The sequence below is a fragment of the Empidonax traillii genome, unplaced genomic scaffold (genome assembly GCF_003031625.1).
Source record: "Empidonax traillii isolate 1590-97213 ecotype Southwest subspecies unplaced genomic scaffold, ASM303162v1 scaffold498:size1131258, whole genome shotgun sequence".
Taxonomy (NCBI): Eukaryota; Metazoa; Chordata; class Aves; order Passeriformes; family Tyrannidae; genus Empidonax; species Empidonax traillii.
The window spans coordinates 430,588-456,509 of record NW_020955691.1 but is presented as its reverse complement, the minus strand read 5'-3'; the positions used below and the strand labels follow the sequence as shown (position 1 = coordinate 456,509).

The 25,922-nt window shown below is 40.7% G+C and overlaps 1 protein-coding gene across 2 annotated transcripts in view; it reads right to left on the bottom strand.

Annotated features, from left to right (window-relative positions):
- Nucleotides 1–25,922, bottom strand: part of ARID5B (AT-rich interaction domain 5B) — a 117,046-nt gene that overhangs the window by 67,351 nt on the left and 23,773 nt on the right. For both annotated transcript variants that reach the window (XM_027896453.1, XM_027896452.1), the window contains one exon: nt 3,099–3,329. In XM_027896453.1, the coding sequence (XP_027752254.1) occupies nt 3,099–3,329 (231 nt within the window). The remainder of the gene's footprint in view (nt 1–3,098; nt 3,330–25,922) is intronic.

Here is a 25,922-nt window from a genome sequence, read left to right as displayed (position 1 = left end):
AGCCCCCTAGATGGGATGTGGTAGCACTCTGAACCAAGGCAGAGGAGAATCAGAAAAGGACTGTGTAAGAAAATTGGTCCCAAATATTCCTGCCCAAACCCCTGGGGCATGTGCCATACAGCAGCACACAGGCAGGACACAAGCAGCCACAGGCAGATGTGGTGTCAGCAGCAGCAGTGGTTGTGGTGGCCCAGGCTGAAGCTGGAGGGGAAGCTTAGCACAGCCTGAGCCTTACAGAAGTTTTATGGAAACATGGAGAACATCCACCTGGGACCGCCCAAAGCATCACAGCATCTCTTCCAGCCGTATATGTGGGAGCTCACAGACAGCATCTACATACACCTTCTACTTTAAAAAGTCACACACCAAAACAGCATTACTTATTGTCAAGAAAACTTAATTTTTCTTCCTCATTTCCTGCCTTTTTTTTTTTTTTTCTTAAACCCTACAGAAGAGGGGAAAATAGGCAGGGAAGTATGAGAAGTCAGAGATGAACAAAACAGTCTGTGTTATAAATCTATAATGAAAGTAAAGAGACTATTTCCTGGAAAAAACATTTCTCTCTATGAAAAGTGCCTAACAAGGACAACAGCTGGGGCTCTTTGTAAAGGTGTTTCTGGTGTCTCACTTGTGAGATGCTGTATCTGCTGCACAGTACTCCGACGTGCAAAGAACTTGAAACACTTTCATCAGCAGCAAGGTTTCTAAAGAAGACCTGGCATCCATATCAGAAACCAGTGTTTCCCACATAAAGACATCAATAGACTGTACTTCCCAAATTTTGTATTCACTTCAGAGCTGGAAGAATTTCAGGCAATGGTGAAACACACACTCCTATCTTGTTCCTTCTGCAGCCTTCTTTCACTTGTAAGGTAAAAAATAACCTTCAAATTAAATGTGTACTGGATCTCCTTACAGACACCTTTTCAGAATTTTACTCACACTTCTGTAATCTGGTATCCCCTCAGATTTGACTGATAAATACCTTAGAGCAATCCATTTATCTACTGTCCCACCCTGCCTCTGTTTAGCCTTACCAGTCATCACTTTCCACATGTGACATCAATCTACATGGTATCAATGCAAACTGTTTGTATAACAAAGTGTTGTACATTTTGTTTTCCTGCCAGCAAGGAAATGGATAAAATAGTATTTTGCCTGTTGTCTTCAACAAAGGTAGCATAACTGACACCATACATTTTGCAATACAGATATGGAACCACACATTGGCCAGTTTTTTCTTCTTAACACAGTAGGGTTTGCAAGTTTTACCACATCATTATTTTAATAACAAATACTTTTAAACAGTAGTTTTGTGGGGGTTTTTTGTTTTGATTTTGTTTTTTGTTTTTAATAGGGATTTTAAAAAAATTTGCTTCTTAAACCAAACTAAATTTTGAATACATATTATTCATTTCTATGGCTAAGGTTTCTGTAGCTCTGGTTTGATAATGAGATAATTGCCTTGCAAAGGTCAAGAGAACGGCATAGTTTGCTTTCAGAGACTGAACAAAGCACTTGCTATGGTTCACTAAGCGTAGTTTCTGCATCACTCCACATCTCTTTGATTCATCTATTACTAATAATCCATGATACACTTACATTATGGATCCAACTATTTCAACAAACCTGTAATCAAGGAATGACCCTGAACAAAATACTCCACAGAAAGCAGATGGTAGGCTCATCAAACGCCTTCAAGCCTAAAATAACCTTTCCCATATAAAAAGGAGAGTCAATTAAAACTGAACTTTATATTCTGAGCTGGAGCTCAGAGTAAATAAAAATCAACATGATACTATTGTGTTTATTGGACCAAACTTCCAGGGCATTTCATTCATTTTTTTCCCCGCCCCCACCCCCTAAGAGCAAGCAACACTTTTATTCGTGGTTCATTCAAAGCCTGTAATGTTTTGTGTGAGTGTGAGCAGACTTGACAGTTTGGGCCTGATCCTGAAAAAGCTTGACAGCACAAAACTAAACCTACTCCCAGCAGTCATGTGCTCCAGTGGCAACACCATGTGAGGAAAGATCTCATCTGCCTGCTGGGAATGGAGTAGTAGAGCAGCACAGGAGCACCATCTTACAAAATGCCCCAATGACACAGTTTGGGTCAGTGCTTCTCTGCCAACACAACAAGGCCTGAACTGGGCACCAAGCTCAAAGCCAGCATACTTGAGTTTGGAAAAACAGGGAGATGACTCTCCCATCACAGGAATCACTGAAACCCTTCCCTTTCATTCTCATTATTATACGTTTAATGCATAATCAGAAATTTGCCCTCTAAGAGACCACAAGAGCTTCCTTGCAGAGATGTAAGGGGTCTCCCATGCAAAGGTGTACCCACCACTATGCAAACAGACTTTTCTAGCATTAGCTGCAGTGCTCCTCCATCAGGTGATATGGGTAATAAAACTTCATTCTCACAGCATGGGTACACTGCTAACGAAACCACGCTGCACCCATCACTAGAGTTACCCTGGGTGTCTACACAGCGTGCACTCTGCCACACATTCACAGCACATCCTCTGCCCTTGGGTCGATCTGACACCAAAAACAAAGCGTGTGAAATCACCTGGCTGCTATCAGGTGTCAAATCTTGCAGTTCTCTCTGAAACACACCAGTTACAGCTGACATTTGAACAGGGCCCTGGGAGCATACGCATGGCTGGTGAGTGCTCTGCAACACCAACTGGACGCGCAGGGACCCTTTCCTATTTTGTGTTTTTTAGCAAATTGCACCAATAATGACTTCAAAAAAACCCAACACACTTGGTAAAGCTTCTGGAAAGACACAGGCTACAGCTGAATAGTTAAGGTAGGCAAATTTCAAACCCAGACAAGGTATGCTTTCACTCATACCAAGTAATTGTGTTGTACCCATGTAACATGCCTTTGTGATGAACTCAAGTTGCAACACTGAGATCACCAGTGGCTAGAAGCCTTAAGTCTCAGAGAGGAAAGAGCACATTTGGTATTTAACATTTCAATCCTAGTTCACTTCAAAAGAATCACATCTTCCCTTTGGAAATCAGTGGACACTTAAAAAGACGTGTCTTTACTTGAGAGACGTGGAAAAGAGCTGTAACATGACTTACCAAACTCATCACATATACTTTCATTTTCTATGAGGGTGGGGTGATCAAACGTATCCCGACAATAGAAGATTTGGGGGTTCTTGCTTGTTACTGCAATGCCTCCAAGGGCTAAAACAAACTGGTCTGTTAGTATGGACGAAGGTTTGTCCTGAATGCGCTTTAACATGGAACGGTATCGACAGTACTGGGGGTAGCTGAGAATCAGCAGGTTTGAATCTTCGTCATCCTCACCTGAAAAAACAAGAAAAAAAAACAAAACAACACATGCTTAGTATGTCAGAAAAATAAAAAACAAGAGCTGTAACTCAAGTATCTCAGAAAAAGCATAGCCCACGGTTCAGTTTTTTCTCAAGGCCTATCTTTTATAGCACGGTTTGGAAAGAAAGTTTAAAAATAGAAATTCGAAGGTTAAAAATAGAAACTTAAAGCAAGTTTATTAAATCAGCTTTTTTTTTTTCTAGCTTTCTGTTCAGTTCTCCCATGCTTACTCACAAGGACTACCTGGATGAGCAAGAAAACACTGCTCTGCAGAAGTGTTCTCCATACTTTGCCAACTTGGCTGCTTTGATAGAAATATTATCTGTCATTTTCACTCAGTTCCCCATACAGCTTTACTGCACTCATGTTTACAGCAGCTAACATCTTTAAAAAATAATAATATACAAGCCCCACAGCATACAACTACTAACTCTGCTTTGAAGTACCCAGTACTGGTACTACCAAGGGGCCCCTTGGCCAGGGAGGTGGGCTGGTCTGACCTGGTCATTGCTGCTAAACCCCAACAGGTGGAAGTAACTTTCCTCACATTAACTGCAAATGCAGCAGGACTCAATAAAACACCTACAGAGCATAATGAGCAAATGAATTTTAGAACAGCTTGTACTGCCGAAATGTGGGCTCAGAATGTAAAGCAATCTAGAGCTCAGACCTTTCCATTCCTCCAGGTTTTAGATGACATTATGTGTAAAGGCAGCAGATTTTGCAATATCACAATCAAGTGTCATCATATAATAACCAGCAGGAAACTCAAGAGCAAAAAAACCTAACCAGAGATGTAAACATGAAAAATTTCTCATTTGCAGGTATGCAGCCAGTACTGAACAGCACTTCTTCTTATGCTCATTTATCTCCTCAGAGCATGTCTTTCCAAGTATGCCAATGAAGACAAAGCAAGAACATTCACTTTACCTTTTCTGCTGTGCTCTGATTACTGAATAACTAAGCTATTTCTTCTCCCAGAGACAAAAGGTCTACTATTTAATCCTATTACCCATCCCGAAATCATCATTCTTACCCTTAAAGTAAAAATCACTTCAGACATTGAGAGAAATGTCACATCAGTTCTCCCCAACTAAATACGACGGCACAACTCATCTAGATTCGTGTGAGGCAATGGAAATGTTGACACATAAAAGGCTAAATTTTAAGAAGTCTCTGGAAGCAGATATATCACCTAGAATGTCATCACTGCAGATGAATGCAATGCACAAAAAAAAAAAATCAACACAGCAGACACACTTGCAAAGTAGTTTTTACAAGCACAGCTGCTGAAAGTCATCCCTTTTAAAAACTCAAAACTCTCCCCACCATTCTGATGCAGGTGGGGACATAAAACAATTTTTGTAAAACAAACTAACCAACAAACAAACAAAGAAAAAAAAAGAGTAAGAGTAACACATTTTGGTAAACAGCACTGACATTACTTTTCTAGGAAAATAAAATTTATGGCCCTAAACCCTCTTCTGGTCAATAAGGATGTGGTCAGGATTTTCTTCGTTTCAACAAGTATCCCATAAGCCTACACAACAGCATGATTGAGCCCACTGCTCCTGGGAATAAGGCTCTCTCTTCTTTATTAGGAAACTCTAAAAATCAGATCAGGAAAACTGTTCTAGGAATTAACAAGCACATGATCCGTCCTTTAGCTCCTTCGAGAGTATGCCTGCCTGACAGTTATTACTACTTTATACCTTTGTGTAGATAGCGGTGAGCTGAATCTGTCGATCTGACAGCACTTTTCTTATGCCAGGATGTGGTCAGCTTTTTAAACAGGGTATATATAAATGTATGTCCCACGTGCCTTTGTAGTAAACCATTAGTTTCTAGACAAATGTGCTGTAAGTCCCCGCACAGAATCACACAACCTTTGTACCCCTGACAACTGACGACTTAAACTCAAACCCCTGGCATAAATTAAAATCAAGTAATTTTTTACAGGATCACTTTTATACATGCTTGTGCAACTCCAGTGAGTATTTTTTTTTTCCTTTTTCACTCCAGTTCAATAGATACATCTAAGAATGAACAAAGGCTGAATAAACCGAAGATTTGTTTAGTGAAAGACAAACAGAGTGTTCCTGGAACAAAGACTTTATTCCTCAACCACGCCCTCATGAAAAAAGAGAAATCAAAGTAGACCAACTCCTAATAAAATGCAAGCCCAAAGAAGAACTATTTTTTTCTTCCAGCAAAACCTAGTATTTGCCATTTAATGGTGGCCTTAGTGAACATTGTCGAGTATTTTTCATAGATATGATCAGAAAGAGTTTACTCTTAGGAGAAGCAGAGCTCAAAATGTGGATCACATTCCTTTAAAATTAAGAAAAAAACCAACATAATTTCTAGAAGTATTTAACTGAGATATTAGGGAATGGAGATGCTGTATTTCTGAATCTCATTTTAGCTTCAACAGACAGAACATGGTAAAAGATAATACCTACAGTATGCTGCTTGTAAAGCTCAACTGAAATTACTCTAATCCCACGCTTATATCATAATTGTGTGGTTTAATAACCCCCTCCAACGTCAATTTTTCATTTATTTTTATATTTCAAGCTGAAAACAGAGAAACTGTAATTAGGAAGCAAGGTTCCATCCCTGCCTTCCGAGCACTGCCTATATATGCATAGATGTAATCCAACAGTTCCCTTTGTGAGGGGTAAAGAGAGCTGGGATTTGGCACAGCCTGGCATTTATGTTGGATTACATGTTCTTCAAGTTGTCTTTGTAAGTAAGAGATGCATGAAATGCCAAACACAATGAATCTATGCAAGAACTGACTTTTCAAATCAGCACAACCATTTTTAATACGTAAGGCAAGACAATTAAATGCCCCAAAAGAAAAAAAAAAAAAAAAGAAAAGCCTGCTAAAAGCATGAATTCCTAACAAATCCATCTAGAGCCAGAAATATTTAGGGAGAGAGAAGAGAAATACAAAACCGTAACAGGCTTTTTGTTTGCTTGTTTCAGAAACATCAGCCTATAATGTTATTGCTAACTGCCATAATCTACCCTCAACATCAGTAAGCATTTTTTTCTTTAAAAAGACCTTCACACCAGGATTTTATAGAGCTTGATGGAAAAACTATGCATGTTCCTTCCTGTACCTAATTACCTCAACTGCAAAAGCTGCCAAGTATTTTGCCCTTTAGTTCTTTTAATCGTATTAGTGCAAATGCATTTGGATGCCAACAGAAACAAACATTTAAAGATTTTTGCTTAAAAGATTCCAAATATGTACGAGGCTGGTGCTAGGAAAGCACACTCCACTTCTTCCCAGAAAGCACAGAGTTATTCCTGCAGAAGAAATATGAATTTGTACCTCTTGTAAGACTAAATGTCTAGTTTCGACCCAATTTAAGTAAAATAATGTCAATATGAACTGCTCTCACAATGATTTATGCTACCTTCTGTTACTTTATTACATTAGACATTCCTTTCTCTAAGCTTTATACTTTTCACCGTGCTCCTAGCAACCACATAAAGGCTGAGCACCAACTTTACGCGCCTGGCACCCTTCCAGGCTCGACTGTTATTGATAATTATATTGAAGTTTCAATTTAATTGCTACTCTGTTGTGACACAGAATATTTTTTGCAATTAGGCTTTTCCCATTTTCTGTCCATTCATTTTTTGTATTTGTGAAAACGATTTCCCCCCCCCCCCCCCCCCCCCCCCCCCCCCCAAAAACGCAAGCAGAACAATGATACAGATAAGGGTCTGTACATCTGTTACTGTCATTACCAACCTGGTAAGGGGAAGGGGAAAAAAAAATTCAAGAAAAAAAAAAATTGTGCATATAATTTCTCAGAAGGTAAATTTCTTTTCAGTTTAAGTGCTCTTTTTCTTCTTACAGTTACTCAATGATTTCCTGTTCTAATTACAAGGCATTATACAGAAAGTAATTTTTATAAAGGAAATGTACTAGAGCAGGAGGTTGAATAGCCTCACTTGCTTGGTATGGTTTGAAATTCCAAACTTTTGCATCTCTTTTATCAATTCTCTGCTCTACCTTTGTGCAATATATTCTACCACAAATCTACCATCTCTTCTGAGGCAGTTAACACAAATGTATACATCAAAGGGGAAAACACACTTGCAGTTAAACTGCAGGGAAAAGAAAAAAAAAATCAATTTTTTCCTCCTCACTGTAGCTGGTAAGTTGGAGGCAAGCCAAGCCTTGGAGTGGAAAATATTAAAAAGTAAAAAAAAAAAAAAAGAAAAAAGAAAGCAAGCTTGATTAAAAAGCGAGAGAAGAGATATTCAGTTCTAAATCTAAATGAATAAGCCACAAACTATTTCATAAAAACATACTGTGACGTAAATTACACATCAGTATTGCACTGTTGTGGTTATTTTGAGAAATGGCTTGTACTGTAAGTCAGCTGGTAAAACCCCACCCTTAATGATTTTGTAATTCTCCATACAGCAATCAACTGGAGCAGTCATGAAATTGCCAAGAAGGAAAACAGACAGAGCTGTAGAGAGTTTGTAATAAAAAGATAATGTACTTTTAACATAACAGAAGTAGAAGATTGGTTTTATTAACTAAAAAAACTACTTAAAAGGTCCCAGGCTTGCCATTTGTTTTGATAAATGTTGACACAGATCTTCATAAGATAAGCAATGGAAGTATCAGGGGAACCAGATAAAATGGGACAATGCTTTGGTGTGTGGGTAGCAAATTGAGCAAGGGAGTTATTTGGAATACAGAGCGAAAATGAAGGAAGTTGCAGGGCTCTGTCCATCAGGCTCCTCTCCCGCACGCTGCCCTCGCTACTCTGCCTCCTTTCATTGCCCTCAGTCACTAAGGGGGTGTCCTGGAGGAGTCACATATCATAATTCCTTTATCATTGCTTGTATGCATGGCTTTGACCACACCATCAACATGCAGCAGACACAGAGGTAATGGAGGATACATCTGGATGTTTGGAGGGACTGGGAATGGCAAGGTTAGCTGTGCTGAATGAACATGGTGTGACTCCCCACATGGGAAGTTTCCTGAGTACTGCAGTGCATTGTTCAGGTGTCACTGCCCTCCCAAGACCCCCAGCAATCCAGTGGAGCACACATGATGGGATTCATTTAATCTAATAACATAGTTTTGATCTACAACAGTTGTGCAGATCTCTCTGTAGTCAGAGATCTGTTTTCAGCCTGGTGTTTTCTAAGACATGGATTGACTCATTCTCTGGAGCTACTACTACTCCATCAATGACAACCAGCTTAGTCTAAAAGTTTAACTTGCAGATCAAATTAAGTGAGTGAAATGAATTCTACCTAAGTAACAGTCTGCCCTATGCTAAAATGGTGCTCCAAATACGTGTTAGAATATCCCCTCACAGCTGATACATTTGCCATCAAAATAAAAGAGGTTGATCTCATCTGTAACAATGGTCTTTGGCTCTTCCAGCTCTTGAGATCTCTTGTTCTACTCCTCTGGCAAAGGAACACAGGTGTGTAGATGAGGCAAAGACCCTACAAAACCAACGACTGCAGGTCAGACAGGCTCTGCACAGCTCAGAGCTGCCCATTCTGATACAAACCCAAAGGGAAATAGCACAGTTTCCAGCAGACAGAAACAAATTTATCACACAACCACCTAAAAAACCTGAACCCCTCAAGAAGTCCCAAAACAACATAAACAGCAGAACAATGAAAGAGCAACTATAAGGAGGAAGAAGAAACTGGTTTTTTTATGATCTTTAAGAGGAATGATGCAATGAGAACACCTTCCCATGTCAAAACTCAGATATAATCTGTCAAACACCTCCAAATCACCCAGGTAACTGCAGATGGCTAAGAAGCAACAGCAGTCATCACCTACACCTCTGGGTAATGCCATGCAAGAAAGGATAGCTCTCCCAGTGAAGTAACCTTCATGGCAGAATTCTGCCTGGCTCCCTGCCTGACCACTTCTCACACTGAATTCTTTGTGCAGATACAAAGCTGAGAACCGCAGTAGGAATCCATGTCCCTTTGCACCAGGCTGCTGTGAAAGAGGAGCAACAGCTGAGGAGCTCAGGTAGCTGCATCATCATCACAGTGCATGCTCCAGCACACCAATCCACTCTCTTCTCCAGTGGTTAGGGAAGACTTCTCAGATGCAGCTCTTCCAATCCACTCTGCCTTTTCATTCCCACGGTCTTTATTCGCTCTAGTAAAGCCCCTTGATGTGCCTCAGCTGGCTAATTAATCACAAGACCTAAAAATATTAATCTAAGAATCATATTTCTCTCACAGATAAATGCAAATACAGTAATGATTTAGCCACATGAGATGGGACAGGAAATCTGTGGGTTTGGGTTTAAATAAATTTGGGTGAATTATTGACACAACAGGGATTCCGCTTTATTGGCAGGACCCGTTCTACTCATCCTTGCTTTGAGAACCCCCCTCTATTTGAATGCTAATGCAATCAAGAACAAAGGCAACGTGTTGCAGGATACGGGAACACAGTGATTACATTTATGTTTACCAGATAATGATGATGTTAACAAGTTGCCTGTAATTCTGACATGGACGTTTGCCTGCCTGATTTTGCTTTCAAACTGATCAAAAGGCAAAAGCCATTTCTGCCAATACTGAGAATAAAATGTGCAGTCTTTCTGCATGTGTCAGATATTTCTCCCCTTTTAAGGAGGAGACAGAGCTAATTCTCAGAATTTTGTGCCACTTCCCCAGCCCTCCGTTTTCTGTCACAGTGCCAGCAGAGCATCAGCCGTTCAAAGAATTCCTAAGATTAGTTTAACATTTGAAAGAAAGAGAATATTCACAAATCTGCTGGAGATTGAAACTACTGTTCAACCGAACAGCAATACAGTCATTAAAAAAAGAAAAAAGACAGCACCATCTAAAATGTACTTAAAGCACATGGTTGAAGAACATTTTACACTCAGTTATTTGGATCTGAGTTGTTCTACTCCTACTTAATGGGGACAGAACCAGGTATGATGATCGATGACTGACAAGTATGTCTGCATAATCAAATCTTCTATAATATTTATCTCGCTAAATCACTTTAAATTCAAATCATAAATCCAATTTTTGAAAAAGTCGAAAGAAATTTAATACTGAAAAAGTTTCCAACCAGGCATTCCACATCCTTTTTCAAACCCTAATCCTATATTCAGCTCCTCGTAACTGCAGCTTCAATCCCCCGCTCCCAAGATCCTCCTGTGCTTTAGGAAGTGCCTCATAAACCTTATGAGGTGTTTCTAGACTCAAAAGAAGAGTGACTGACAATCGTCATTTCCAGCTTTTATATAACCCTTCCATCCACAGGCCTCAAACTGCTTTATGGAGATGAGTAAAAATTATTATCCCCATTACACAGAGAGAGAAACTGAGACAGAGAGAGCTTAAAGGATTTATTCTACAGCATCAAGCAACTTAGAGAGCAAGGCAGAGAGCAGAAATTCTTGTTGGGGGATTTCTGGGTAAGTGAGAGATGCCTAAGTTTCCTTGGAAGAGAAGTGACTGCCTCTGGCCACGCCAGCCAGCCAGCCTGCCTCCACCAGAGACAGGGGACAGACCAGCCTGGTCCATGTTGAGGCTTCTCTCCTACCACAACCATTTCCCCTGTCCTGCATGTTTCCAGTCACTCCTTCATTTTATTTAGCTGCTGCCCAGCTGGGAATATCTTTCCCCTTCAGGAAAGGTTTTCAGAGCAGCACCCTCCTGCTGGACGCTGGTGACTGCTGTGATGACGGCTGGAGGAGCGCGAGGAAAGCAAGATGATGATGGGGATGTGGCCAAGTTCAGTGCTGGGCTGTGAAATCGTCTCCCTGCCTCCCAAAATTTCCTTCTTTCCTTACTCCTCAGGTCAGAGGCGTGGGACAGCCCATGTCCAAACAGCCTCGGATGGCTACAGAAAACCACTCAGATACAAAAGGTTTTTAAACTGCCCTATTAGCTTTCTAAAGCAGATGGAGATGGGGGAAGGGGGAGATTGATTGTAGAAGGGAGCACATGCTGCCTGTCCTCTTGAATGTTCTGGGTCATGTGGACCATTCAGGTTGAATGTGCATCAGCTTTAAAACAAGTATTTATCCTGGTTGTCGTGGTTACTGATAAGCAGCTTCAATTCTGCTGATAACAAAAAGAAGAAAGAATTAAAAAGGGGAGGGGAGCTGAAAACATAATTTGGTAATATGACGAAGCCAAGAAGAGGAATTAAATCACATTAAACAAGCCAATTGTACTGTAAATGGCTCTGCCTCTGTATTTGCTTTTAAATCATCTAAGGCTCTAACATGGCAGCTGCTTCAGTTTTAACAAACAAACAGTAAAAATCCCTTTTAATAACGAAAGGAAATAATGATATACTTTGCTTTAGCTGAATTCAAACATAATTTAATTTTTCCTGAGGTGAGATTTGCACAGGGAACAATCAGATAATAAGTGTTATCATTCTCATAGACAAAACTGAACCAGCACTTTGCAATTCAAAGTGCTATTTAATGCACCGTTTTCAGCAATCTCTGAACACCATCCAACATACCACTGAACTACGCTTCAGTACTTACACATAAAGCCTGATCCTCCAGATACTTGAGCATGGGGGTTATGCTACAAACACAAGTACTTCCACTGCTGCTGAGGCTGAAGTTACACATTCCCTACAGCACCTTTGTGATGGGGAGGGGGTCACATCCAGTAACTTACGCTACAGCACCTTCTCATTATCTGTATTACTACTTCTATGATTATGTGTCTTGGTCTACCCTTCTGAAGTGTAGCACTGCACAGAGAAAATACTGGAGAATGAGAAACTCCACTCTTGCAGAGAAACATGCAACTAGAGCCCCTGGCAAGAAAGGGGCACGCATTTGTACAGCGATGATAATTAACTGCTGGAACAACGAGCTCAAAGACGTAACAGCTTCCCCAGTCCAGCACTCAGGACTGAACTGTTTTTTTCCCAAGATATTCTCTGGACTGATGAATTTTAAATTTGTGGTTTGTTATTTGCCTTCTGTGCTGGAGAGGCCCATGACGAATCCATACTTGTGTGGGAAAATTCTAAGGCATGAAAAACTGAAAAGAAGTGGAAAGTCACTGAGAGTTAAACTGAGTTACTGGGCTTAGTATTAGAGCAACCAGGTCTTCTGTCGTCTCTCTTTCAGCTCCACAGCTCACACCATTCAAAGACAAATGAGAAGCAAATGCAGTTTAACTTATAAGGGACTGTTTCACCACCTCTTCCATGCGGCAGAATCAACCGCCTTCATTTTCCATTGCACCCAAAAGTATGAGTCAAAAGCCTTATTTTGGTATCTCTTTCACTATCATTCTGAAAATTCGGAGGAACTGCGCCCTCCTCGAAATAGCAACGGCAGAAGCTGCCGGTCCCAGAGCTGTGACACGAGGGGTGGAGGGTGGAAATGGTCCAGTGATTTAAACAGTTGAGCTCTGCTTTTGACGTTTATGCCCTCTTTGAAACCCTTAATGAAGTAACAACCCCGTTAATTCTGGCAGGGTATTTAGTACACATAAAAACTGCATTATCTACTATTTACAATTTACTACACACAAGCAGTATCTGGCTCTGTATAAAAATAACAAGCTCACTGTAACCCTCCGCTCCCTAACCATACTGCTGATTTCTTTGACACATGGAGAAGTGAGAATAATTACATTTTACTGAGTGCGTCTCATTACACTAAGTTAAGATTTCCAAAGCTGCAAAAATATGGTTTTCAATTTCGCTTGTTTCTAGCATTTCACTCTGAAGACAGTTAGTAAAACCTTCAAAAATTATCATCAATATGAACAAAAACTGTACCCTTCTCATGTGGACATTTGACAGAGGGATAATAGGGTCTAGAAACACCACAGTCAGACGTTGCTTTTCTATTTAATGTTTCCTTCTGTGCCAAACATAATATAACAGACAAGTGTTAGAGAGACATGCAGGGGGGAGTCTGAATAGAGAGCTTTAAAAGAGGTCCTTAATAGAGAAGCTTGTATGCTTAGTCTTCAACAACATTCAATAGCAATTTATTTGCAGCCATTTTCTCATGTAACCTTTCACACGGGAGCAGATAAGATAGAGCAAAAGACAATTTGTCAACTGCCAGATATGAACAAAAGAAACCATTTTTAATAAGCTTCAGTGGCCCCTTGTATTTGTTTTGCAACATGTTAATAACTTTTTTGGAAGCCAATCAAAGACAAGGAGAGAAAAAGAAGTCAAGCTGGGAAATAAAAACCACAGTTAAAGAATTTTACAGATAAACTTGTGTTATCATCTGCAGTGTAATAATGTTTAAATCCACGAGCGGTAAAGAATTAGAATTAGCATGATGCCATTTCTTTAAAAAGAAACCAAACAAAAATGCTAGTGTTATATATATTTTTTCCAAGAATTTCCTGTCCTCTAGCTCATCCCAATGTAGCACATATTTGTTCCCCAACAGAACTTTATTCAGGTTCCCCTCCTTCCCAGTGACAAGATGAAACTCAGCATGAAGACTATCAGGAGGAAAGGCCACGGGGGAGTTGCCAAAACCAGGCCACGGACCCACCTGCCCTGCATCACTCTCCCCCAGGCACTTGGGAACTCTCATCAATTAACTCAACTTCTCATGTTGCACCAAATAACCCCCAAACCTCCGCTCTGAAAAACAACCCAAATGTAGCTTTAAAAGCTGTTACAGGTATATGAGTAAGTCTGTGGTTGCCCATTTAATCCTGTTCTGCATCACAACAAAGCAGACTCAAGCTGAAAAGGAGGAATAGGAAGGAGGTCTAAAGGAAAAGGGAGCTAGCATGCTCCCCAGTCTAGGATACACAGACCAAAACCAGAGTGATATACAGGATGAGATGGACAAGCCAACTGTGCTGAAGTTCAGCAATGCCAAGGCCTTCCTGTGTGACCAAGATTGTATCACCAGGTCCTTCCTTGGCACATCCTCATTTCTGTGGAAAAAGAATCAGTCGCAGGCATGTGAGAGCTTGTGGGACAATTGCTCTGGATTCCTACCCCTTCCTGCAGGCACAAGAGGAGGTGCAGAGAACCTCCTCAAAATGGTATCTACCAATACCTGTGCCAAAAAGGTTTCTGCAGCACTGAGGTTCAAATTGTGGGTCCAAATGCTCATACGAGCCCCCAGTCCCATTTCTAAGGTAAGCGTCTTCTGGTACTGAAGAAAAAAGCAGAATGCATCAAAATCCCAGCAACATACACTGAAAAAGCTGATGAAGTGTTAAGCAATTTCATTAACGTTATTAAAATGGAGAAAATTCCCTTGGAAAATTTCACACAGGCTTTCCCGTCTCGCTGCAAATTACTCATGGTCTGAGAGACGTGTGAGGAGCAAATGGAGAGAAATAAAGCTCCTCTCCAGTGAATTTGGACTGAGTCCTAGTCTCACTGGTAGAAAGACCAGGCTTGTGGGCTTCAGTGAGAACAGGGCTGGGTCCTTTGAACTAGATTATTATGGCATCTCTAAGAGAGGTACAAAAGTATATGGTGAGAGAAGATGCACCAAGAACAAAAGGAGCTGCCGGTCAGATGACAACCCTCCTTGTTATGATGATGAAAAGGCTCCCAGACTTCAGCAGACACACACCTGCAGAGTTTAGTATCCTATACCCAAAATTAGATTTTGCCTTCTAAGGACTTTACAGAGGAGTCTGTTATCCAGTGAAGGAAAAGAATAGAAGCATTTGCTCTTCAAGAAAGAGAAATGGCTTTTTGAATAAGAAAGGGCTTCCTGTGATGGGAATCTACCAGCCCAGCCCCACAGCCCTCCTGAGAACTACAGGATTTCTCTTCCTCTTCTGCAGGACCAGGAAACCATTCCTGGAAAAGCGGAGAAGCCATGCTACCTGAATTATCTGAAAAGGCCTCAGGTGGAGGCAGGGCGAGAAAGGATTTCGGGACAAGTTATGCCTATGAGCTGAGGAGAACAAGTAAGTATCCTCCCACTCTTTTCTCTAGGCAAACTCTCTTTCCAAGTTTTGGGTGAGAGCAACAAGTCTCCAGCAAAATCTGAACAGGAAGGGCCCGGCAGAGCCAGAAAACACCAGGCGGCTTGTGCTCTGCTCCCGATGGGCTTCGGTCCCACACCCAGCAGAGAGCAAGGCTCCCAAGTAGAAAACAATCCTAACACACTATCTACTAGTCTGGAATCTGCTCTAATAATAGATAGCACTGTCTATTTCAAAGTACTTAATGGACGCTAATTAGTCCTCAGGGTATTCCTATGAGGCAGGTAGATAGATAAGTATTATTTCCCCTGTTTTACATATGAAATAACCTCACAGGAGATGTTCTGACTTGCTTAAGGCCACTGAATGAGTCACTGAGCTCAGCACTCAGCAGGTCCTGGCTCCCAGACCTGTGCTCAGACCTCTCAGCCATTCCTCTTTCTGAAGTGCAAAATCTTCATTTCAAACGTGGAGGGAGAAAGGAAAGAAGATCAAGGAGGGGTGATAACACTGGGAAAAAATACTCTCTGGGAAAGGAGTTTCCAGAAGAATGACAAAGCAGAGCCACGTATCTACCGAATGCTAGACACCAAATCTAGGACAAGGAGAAAGATGAGAAACACACTCTGATACAAAATTGCAAGAGTTTTTATTATGTACTCTTTTCAAGCAGTCACAACTGTTTACTGTGATTAGTAACCACCGCTAATGCCAATTTAATAGCTTTACATTCCAAATTTCTAGCAGGGTCGAAGCACGCGAGGGCAGCAGGCAGCAGTCCCGGCTGCACACAATGGATATGCTCAGTACATACATGTAAGTTACGTGCCCACACCCACGAAGTTACACGGAGGTGGTGCTGTTCCACCAGAGACCTTTGTGACTCCAGATATCCCGCTGCCCGTGTAGGCAGGAACATTATCGATGGATTTATATCTCTTTGGGAAAGGGCAGCAAACGGTTTCAGCCACCATCTGCAAACAGCCAGAGCTTACAAGACAGCAGACATTACATGGCACACGCTTCTTCCTTCAACAGCCTTATGGATTACCCTCCACTTATTCCTCTCAACCAGGGTGCTGTATGGACTGCTCCTATCCCAGAATGGTGCTGAGATCACCAACACACATGGGATCCACATGGAGATGAGAGAATAACAGTGCTGACCACACAACTCCCACTTTTCTTATTCCAGACACACTGCCAGTGCATTTCTAACTCTCAACTACACAGTTAAGTGAAACAGGGTCCTTGAAAAGGTGAATGCACTGTGCCAGTCTCTCAGAACATTCACCAATTGTTTGCACTAAAAATAATAATTTTTGCTTCTACGGGATTCAAGGACCAATCTCCAGAAGCTACAGGCTACAAAAAACATTACTTATTTTTCAGAGGGGAAAAAAAAAATTATTTATACAGTGCATTATCCATCTCAAACGGTCGTGTTTGAGCACAAGTTTGATGAACTATATGCAGCATAATACAGCTGCTTTGCATTTTGATTCCTTTATTTATAGACCACAGCAAATTAATAACTCAAAAATGTTGTTTCAGGCAAAGTAATGGACACACAATAAAACTATTCATTTCCTCAAAGGTCACTCCAGGAGAAGCATACATTGTTTCGAAGCCTACCAACAATGCATTGTTCCAAAGAAAAGTGAAAATATATAATGAGCAGTTAGTGCCTATATCTGCAGCGGAGACCCTGGGCTAATTTAAAGTGCAATCTTAAGGCAATCAATCATACTCTAAAATTACTTCATTTTCCAAACTGTTTACACTTTTTAAGTTACAAATCCACTTTCTGCTATTTCAGCTCACGATTTACAGCTACAGATTTAGCCTGCCTTGGCTTGCTGCCAAACTCTAGTCATGAGGGAGCTAATGATCTGAACAGATCAGTGTTTTATAATGGAGAAAAGCGCATGTAAATTTCCAGCATGTCTGCAAGTAATCAAGGCATGCTGACTATAAATGAGGCGGCCTCACATTTATTTTAGGAGAAATATCTTAAAGCCTCACTTTTTATCTGGGCCAACCACAAAAAAAAAAAAAAAAAAAAAAAAAAAAAAAAAAAAAAAAAAAGGAAAAGGGAAAAAAAAAAAAGAATCCTTTAAAAAAGGTACTCCAAGATTATTCTAAATGATTCTAAATGAAACTGCTAGGCAAACAATATGTTAAAGAACAGTACAATAGCTAATTTCCTTTAGTGTTTCTATCTCAACCAGATCATATCCTTATCATGGCAAGCTGGAACATTAAACTCTCTAGTTCATGGAATCAAAACACAAGAGTGCTTCATATTACATTATAGAAAAATGAGCCATTCCCTACAAACAAGGTCAGATTTCTGGAATGCCAAAGGTCTACATTTAAACAGAGCTGGGAGGAGGGGAGGTTTTGTCCACTCCGCTCACTAAAAAACACTGGGAAACTAGACCAGCAATTTAAATTTGTTTTAACAGTTAAAATGGTAGAGCAAGAAGTCTCTTTGGAGATGATACTTAAATTAAGTATGATCTTTATTGTTTCATTACAGTGGCATAGCCAAATAATGACTTTTGTGTTACTGTACAAATAATGCCGGATCCTCATTTTCTAGCGGAAATAATTACACTATTCTATCATCCTCTGCTTACTATCAACCTACAGCCCCCTCCCCATATAGGCAATGGGTTGTGGTAGGTTTGGGGATGGACTGAAAAAAGTTCCAGATTTTCTCCTTTTTTTAAATGCGAGGGAGGCGTATTCTGACTCAAAAGTGGCTTTAAGAATGGAGCTATAAATATTCTCATGTTGTACTTCATGAAATTCAATCCATCATGATGGATATTTCTGTTGTAACATTATTACATGCCTAAACTCAATTGTATAATTGGATAGGGCCAGAAACAATAAGCTGGCATTGCCTCGTTTCAGCATACTACAGCTTTAAAATACCTGTAATCATAAATCAACATAATTATTTGAAGTTTTGTCACGAAGCAGAACAAGAGAAGAGAAACTAAAATAAACTAGCTGCTAAAGAATTTCATTTTGCTTTCTTGAGACTGAAATTTTTTACCGGCTTTGAGCCTTACCACCACTACAACTGGGAAAGCCTTTTCTCCTTTCTGGTTGCCTTGAAAGTCACCTCCTCCAGAAAGATTCTGCTTCCTTACAGCTTTCTAACACAACTGGCAGGGCTCCACTGAGGAATCCCGCAGCTCCGTAGTACAAAGGATGGGTCTGCACTGCAGCCATTGGGTCCAGGGCAACAGGGAGCCAGACTGGAAGGGACAACTGAAGTCCCTCCTTGCTGTGGAAGCAAAGCCAACCAAGCATTTTTTGTTCCAGCTTGTTGGATATTTTGCTACTTATTGACACAAAATAATTTTCTAGCTCCTCCCCTAGCTCTTTGCACTTCTTACCTCATCACAGTCAGGACCAAAACTAACTGATGCTTTCTACCCCCAGGACCACCTATAAATGCAAACTGGGGGGCAGCTTTGATGGACAGCCCCTGGATATGAAGGGAGTTTGCTGCTTGTTGGTTTAATTTTAATTATTGCTAAGCAACTGCCATTGGGAGTTGAGCCCTGGGAGATCATCACCCCGCTGAGACAGAGGACAGAGCAGAGATAAGCACATGTGCCCTCCTCACAGCACAGGGAAACACCACAAAGTGTGCTGGGATGGGCTACATTGTGCTACTGGGAGAGGGAAAAGCACTGGTGGTGGCTCAAGAGTTTCTTCCTTCCCCTCACCTGCATTTACACAACTGTTCTCCAAATCTCATCTTCACCAACCTTCCAGCCATGCAGAGCTTTGTGCTCACTGGAGGCACTGGGCTACAGCACAACTGAAGTTAATATTATAACATGGATTCCTCCTCCTACAGCTTCACTCAAAAAAACCATTGCATTCACAGGGACAGAGGTCTCCCGATAATCTCCTTGTTCTGTTTTTCTTGCTGCTATTACAGAGGTTTTTTGAAAGCTCTTTTTCTCCTTTCTTTCTCTTTTGATCTTTGTAGGTCTCGAACAAAGTATTTTATTACTTTTGATACTTATGTGAAGAATGTTAAGTCTTTCATAAATACACTCTTTTGGTCAAGTGCTTTATGGATACCAGAGCTCAGCAGCACATACAGTTGCATGTATATACACACACAGATATGTGCAGTTTCACCTGAGATGACTGTGTAGTCATCTATGTAATCATCTGTTTGTATATACATACAGAATAAATTATAGAATTATTGTTTTAAAACCTTACTTTCTCAAACAATCAAGTTTTACTCTCGCACACTGTGACATCATAACTTGGAGAAGTATCTGAAAATAGGTAAGACCTGAATTTCCTTAGTCAAAGAATGAAGTTAAAAAAAAACACCTTCCATTTCAGTATGTCTGAAAGAAGCAAAAAAGATGAATAAACAGATCTGGGAGAAAGAGGCAAGTCAACTCCAGCTCAGCAAAAATTTTTAAGATAAACCCAAATATAAATAAAAAGAGGAGATATAAATAGGTGATGTGAACAATTCTCGAGAACAAAAAGGCATTTGATATCATCTGAGCTGGTGTCACAGGGTGGCTATTAACTGGCATAAACACGCATTTTCAGTCCCACTGAGTCACCCAGAAAAGCTGGCTCTGAAATAACGAGGTTGATGGAGCCTGACATCCAGTTCTACTTTTCTTTACTTCAGCTTGGAACTGTTGCACGATTACGATACAGAACATCGGGATACGATAAAGAGAACTGAAAAAGGGAAAGAAAACAATTTTTTCCCCTACAAGTCAGGTTCAGTGCTTTTGCCTATTAAAGTAACCAAATATGTTTCTCTCTGAAATCAAAGCCAAAAGGCAGCATGCCAGCCACAGTTAACAGATAAATCAATGTTCCTGAAGGGCGGGCTTTTTTGTGTTGGGGGGTTTCTGCCTGACAACAATCTTGCGGCGAGCAAACAGAACACCCACCGCACATCTTGTCGATCGACTCGCATGAAACAGGGAAGGAAGTGCAAATACTTTTGAAGATCTAGGCACTGTTTGGAAAAACTTCATGTTCTAACCTCCCTGTCAAAGGTCATGGTTTTCATAACCATGAAGTCTGCAGCTATTGTAAAGCCCACCTCATATAACATGTAATTGCAGCTAATTTATCACTAAGGTCATTGTATACTAGAAAGGAGTTTGTAAACAAGAATGAATCACAGGTTTCATTTCTGTGTCCCTTTCAAACTGGAAGACCTAACAGTTCCCTGCTCCAACACAGAAAATAGTATTGCTTCTATAAACCTACTCAGGTCTCCTTGCCAGCAGTTTCCATTTAATTAAACTGACAGCAAAACAGGGCCTTTGCTAATGTGATCCAGACCAGTTTGCCTTCAATGTAAATTCTCAGGCATGAAATTACATCTGAAACAGACACAATAATCCCTCTATATCTTAGTCATAAGTTTAATCTATACTAAAATAACATTTTCTTTGTCTATACTGAAGTCTGTTTTAGAATTCAGTGATCTTTTCTTCTTTTCACTGTTGAAGTTCAGGGAATTATTCAATTTCTGTTCACCTTACAGTCAATTCAGAATTTTCTTTTTGTCTGTAATTTACACATTCATTGTTGGTTTCTAGGTCATGGGTAGCAAAATGATCTCACATGTGAGAAACCAGATTCGGGACCTACTTCAAACTTTCACTTTCTGGAAATGAAATAGACTGATAGCACAATAAAACTAGTTCACAGCCGTTTAAAGCAATCTGAGTTGCCTAAGATAACAGCCTGCTCTTTCACACAGATCCTCGGTCATCTAGCTGTAAAGAAGAAAACTGATGAGATTTATAGGTACTTTCAGTAAAATGAAGGTGGGGTTGTTTGTTTGTTTAATGACCCGTACCATTTCACTCTCATCTAATCAGTCTCATCAGTACTCAACTGATGCACTAATTCCTACAATGCCCAGGAAGAACAGAATATGCAAAAGCATAGTTACTGCACAGTAACCACAGTGTTCATGATGAGCAACTCAATAAACTGCAGGGTGCATTTATACCAGATGCAAGTGAGACGGGAATTTCTGAGAGACGCCAAGCATTTTGTTCCCGGCCCATGGGCTGCCTCCTCCTGCACCAGCACGAGGACAAGCCTGGGGATGCCGCAGCCCCCCAGCAATTCAAGCCTGCAGAATCAGAGGGAAGGGGTGCTAAAATCTGGAGAACTCACAACTAGTAGAGGAAGGGCAAATAACCAACCTTCTCACACTAAAGCCAGTGTGTGCCACAGCGAGCTCTGCAGTGTGACTTTGTCAGTTAAACAGTGACCGAAATAATGCTCTCCCAAACTCCCAACCTCGCAGTCAAGTCTAGCAACACTGCCGGAGAAGCTGCTCTTCTTTGCTGCTCCGTGGATTCCTGACACTGGACAGGTACATCCCCAGAGCAATGCTGCACTGGGTCTACAAGCTCTGTGGGAATTACACAGCACTTAGACAGCAACATGGAATGATACATCAGGACATTAACTCTTGAGACATTCTGGAGGGCGGCCTGAGCTTCAGAGTGCCTAGCAGTGACTGTCACCTCAACATTTTGATCCTTGAAAGGAAAACTTTAGTCTGCTATGTGCAACTGCATTTCTTCTGATGACAGCTATGTAGGTAAACCTGTATGTTTGAACAGGGAAAGCTTGAAGCCACTCTGAAGACAGATTTTGGCTGAAGTTACAGAACCAAATGAAACTGAGGATCCGCTCTGGTATAAATCTGGTCTCTGTGTTCAGAGAGGACTTCCCGGCTTTGGAGCCATCAGTCACTGGCATGCAACTGGAGTCACTTTATCAGGTAAAAGGGAATGCACAGCTACACCTCCTAGGAGCCTTGTGTCCTATTTTAGCTTGGGCAATCTAGCTAGTGAACCGACTGACAACTGGAGATGGTAAGAAATTCTTATGGATAGCTGGGGCAAAGGAGGCACACACAAAACTGTCCTACATGCAGTCCATACAGACACACTCTGAAAGAAAAGGAGCACCCAGATGGAAACTGCAGTCCCATTTCTTCTATGATCACCATCCCATTCAGTCATGTCTTGATAACCTTCAGTGATGAAGTGTCCTATCAGCCACACTGAGCTTAGAGCATTCCCTGTACCACCTGTGACACTCAGTACATTGTGGGACTGGGCCCAAGGGCTCCTGTTTCCTGAGAGCTTGTCCTCCAGCTGGAGATGCTACAACCATAAGAAGCGTAAGGAACGAAACCATTGGAAAAACAAGAGAAAACTCAATCATTGCGTATTTTCCAAGTTTCTCCCAACTAAACAGTTGCAAAGCTTTTGCTGCATGCCCCACTAAAAATACCTGTTGCTCAAGAAACGTTACATGACTTTAAGTAGGAAATCTGCCACATGCTCAGTAAGGTATAAATGATGTGTTCATACAAATGCACCACATATGTTTTTACTGCCTGGACAATAAAAATTTCCAACCACTGTTGGAATAGGAGCAATTATTCTTCAAATTCTTATTCTTCAAATAAGAACTTTAATTGCATTGTTCTCCTAAAAAGTAGAAAGTGCTTCTTTAAGAAAACCAGCCATATGTTAAGCAGTCTGACATTCTTGGGAAAAAAATAAAATGTTATTTGTGTGGCAGAAGACAATGGTCAGACATTACCATGATCAGAAATAATTACAGGTCCTTCTGGCAACTGCTTTCCTGCTTCACTGTTCATGGAAGTCTCCTGTTCTAGAAACAATACTTAACAAATATTCTCATAGTAAATGTATATAAATCTTTTCTTACTATTAGACTGACTTCAGCTACAAGGTAAAGAAGGAAAAAGGATGGAGGATAGTAGCCTTTCTTCACCCCTGGTTGTTAAGAATCAGCAATCTGTGCTCCCCCAAGACACCAGAAATGGGAAAAAGGTGCTGCTTCGTGCAAACACTGTACACAGCTGGCCAGAGATGAGGGAATGACTTTTCATGTTAACTTAGATGGATTTGCTGATATGTCTGATCAGTTAAAAGTCTCGCAAAAGAGGCAGAGAAACTACCAATAGTTTCTGCTGCAGAGGGTGAAAAATGCTCATATTCCATTTGAGCAAATATGATGGGCTCATGTTATCAAACACATGAATTCCCGTCCACACTCTCTCCGTCTCTCCTGCACACCCTGCCATCAAAATAGCAGGGACAAAATTGGCCTCATTTCCTGTGTATTTCATATAGACCCAAACATTCTTAAGGATGTTGTCAGGGAATATATTTTAAGGCCGCTATGCTCACATCTGATCTCCTACTCTATGCTTTTAAGATATTAAATAGGCTTTACCCAATAAATCACATGTTTTGTGCCTTGGAATCACATGGTATCTGAAATCACCAAAGGCTAAATCCTGCACTGTTCACATTCAGTATATGTGAGTTGGAAGGCCCAGGTCTGAAAAATAAAGTAAAAACTGAGCACCAACCTTCCCTGCAGGGAAAGCTAACAAAAAAACTTGAGCCACACACCAAAACACCCACAGTGATAAGGTAGAGAAGCGGCCCTTATTACTATCTCCTGCCGTCCTCGCCCCTGCTCCTGTCCAGCTTTGTACCACCTCTTTCTCACCCCATCACAAGGGGATCAAAGCTGCAGGTCATGGTGGAGTATGGCCCTGGTAATGACCTTCTCATATGTCCCAGGCCAATCCGAAGCCTACAGAAATAAGCACTGACCACCCAAAACCCAAGTGGGATGATTATCCCAGAGGCTCTTTCCTGTTGAGGGCTGTAATAGCTGGGTAGGCAAAACAAAACAACTCACTCTCTAAGTTTTTCACAAAGGCAGACGGGGCCCGATTTCCCTGGCGCTCACACTGCTGCAGGGTTTGTTGCTGAGCTCCACAGCAGCAAGCCTAAGCCCGTGGTACAGCACTGCAGAGTCACCACAAGAAAGGGGAATGCTCTCCCTACCTGAGCTGGAAGGCTGCTCCATGGGAGGAGCAGCATAGGCAGCCGAGGGGGCTGAGCTCCTCTCAGGGGACAAGCCCCCTGCCCTGTTCAAGCTGACCAGTCCACTGAAATACCAGCAGCCTCCCACACATGAAACTGCAGCATCTAATCTTTGATATTTTACAATAGCACAAAGACAACGTATAAAACACATTCAAGAAACACTATGGGAAAGGCGCCAGCACTTTAAGGAACGTTCCCTTTGGACACGAAGCCTTTTTTAGCCAAACCACTATGATTTTGTTTTAGTGACTCATACAACTGTATTCTGGATTAAGGTTTAAAAATGGGATATTTTCTCTTCTGCTCCTAGGTTCACCTCAAGACATGTGAATGAAAAAATAGCAGTAAGAATATTAGGCTGGACTTACGTTCACCAACAGACACTAAATAGGGATCTACTAAATTTGTAAAGCTTAGATGAAGTTTCAAATACATTAATTCTGAAAATGTAATTCCTCCTGAAGTCGGGCTGGGCAAGGATCGTAAAACTATAAAAAGATACTTTGTCCCTAAAGATTGCGAGAAGCTAATCATTAGCCACCTGTTTATAGTGGTTACTTTTTTATTACATTATTCTGATATTTTTCCTTCGCAGGGACCTCCTCCTTATTTCTACCATATGGGTAACAAATAAAGATCCACTGTCTCTAGGCAAAGTGTTTTTAAAGACAAAGACATTTGCCAGATTAAAAACAAACATACAACTAAAGCGTACATAAATTTGTGTTTGACTACTGCTGGGCATCTGGAATGGCACACATTTTCTTTGGAAAATTTTTCTTCCAGTTTTTCATACAAATGACAGTAAAATATGTACCCAGCAGCAAACAGAGAACTAAATTTAAAACGCACTTTCAGACCACTCTTTCATTTTTTTTCTTTTTTAACTTCTCTTTTCCAGGGCGAGAGAGGGGAGGAGGGAGCTTGTACCAATGTTTTGAAGTACTGTAAGTTCTTTTGCCTTTTAACAGAAATATGTAAACAAGGTGTATGACTGTAGGGTAATGTTCTAGTCACAAAGCATTCAAGAGCCAGAGTGAAGCTATTTAAAGAATGGAGTATTCAATTCCTGAGGCCAGATGCTAGTATAAATATGAAACTATGTTCACACTGCAGATTAAATTATTTTTAGTTTCTGCGTTTGAACTGCCAAAATTATTTGGGTTGGGTTTCCTTTTTTTTTTACTGTACCACAGAACTTACAGGGCCACATTTTTATGTATCTGAACAGAGGACTAAAAACACAATCGTAAAAGGACTTTTTCAGCTATTTTCTCTGGGCAACAAAACTAGAAGTGTATAGTGACAAACACTGTCATAAGTAAGGGTCATTCAGGGAGTAAAAAAACTAAAGATGGACCTGAAACACATAAGATTCTTGAAACAGATTTTTATAGTAACTTATCATTTAATTTTCATCCCACAAAGCTTTTAATTTGCAAACACTCAGTGTCAAAGAAAAGTGGAGGCAGTGGTTTTAAAATAATTAAAGAGAAAAACATGCATTAAAATTACATTATACCCTGTCTACTGGGTTTGCCACGAGAGCTCACACAGATACTGCTAAGAATAACAAGTCACTAGTAATTAACTAAAACAAATAATCAATAATCCCATG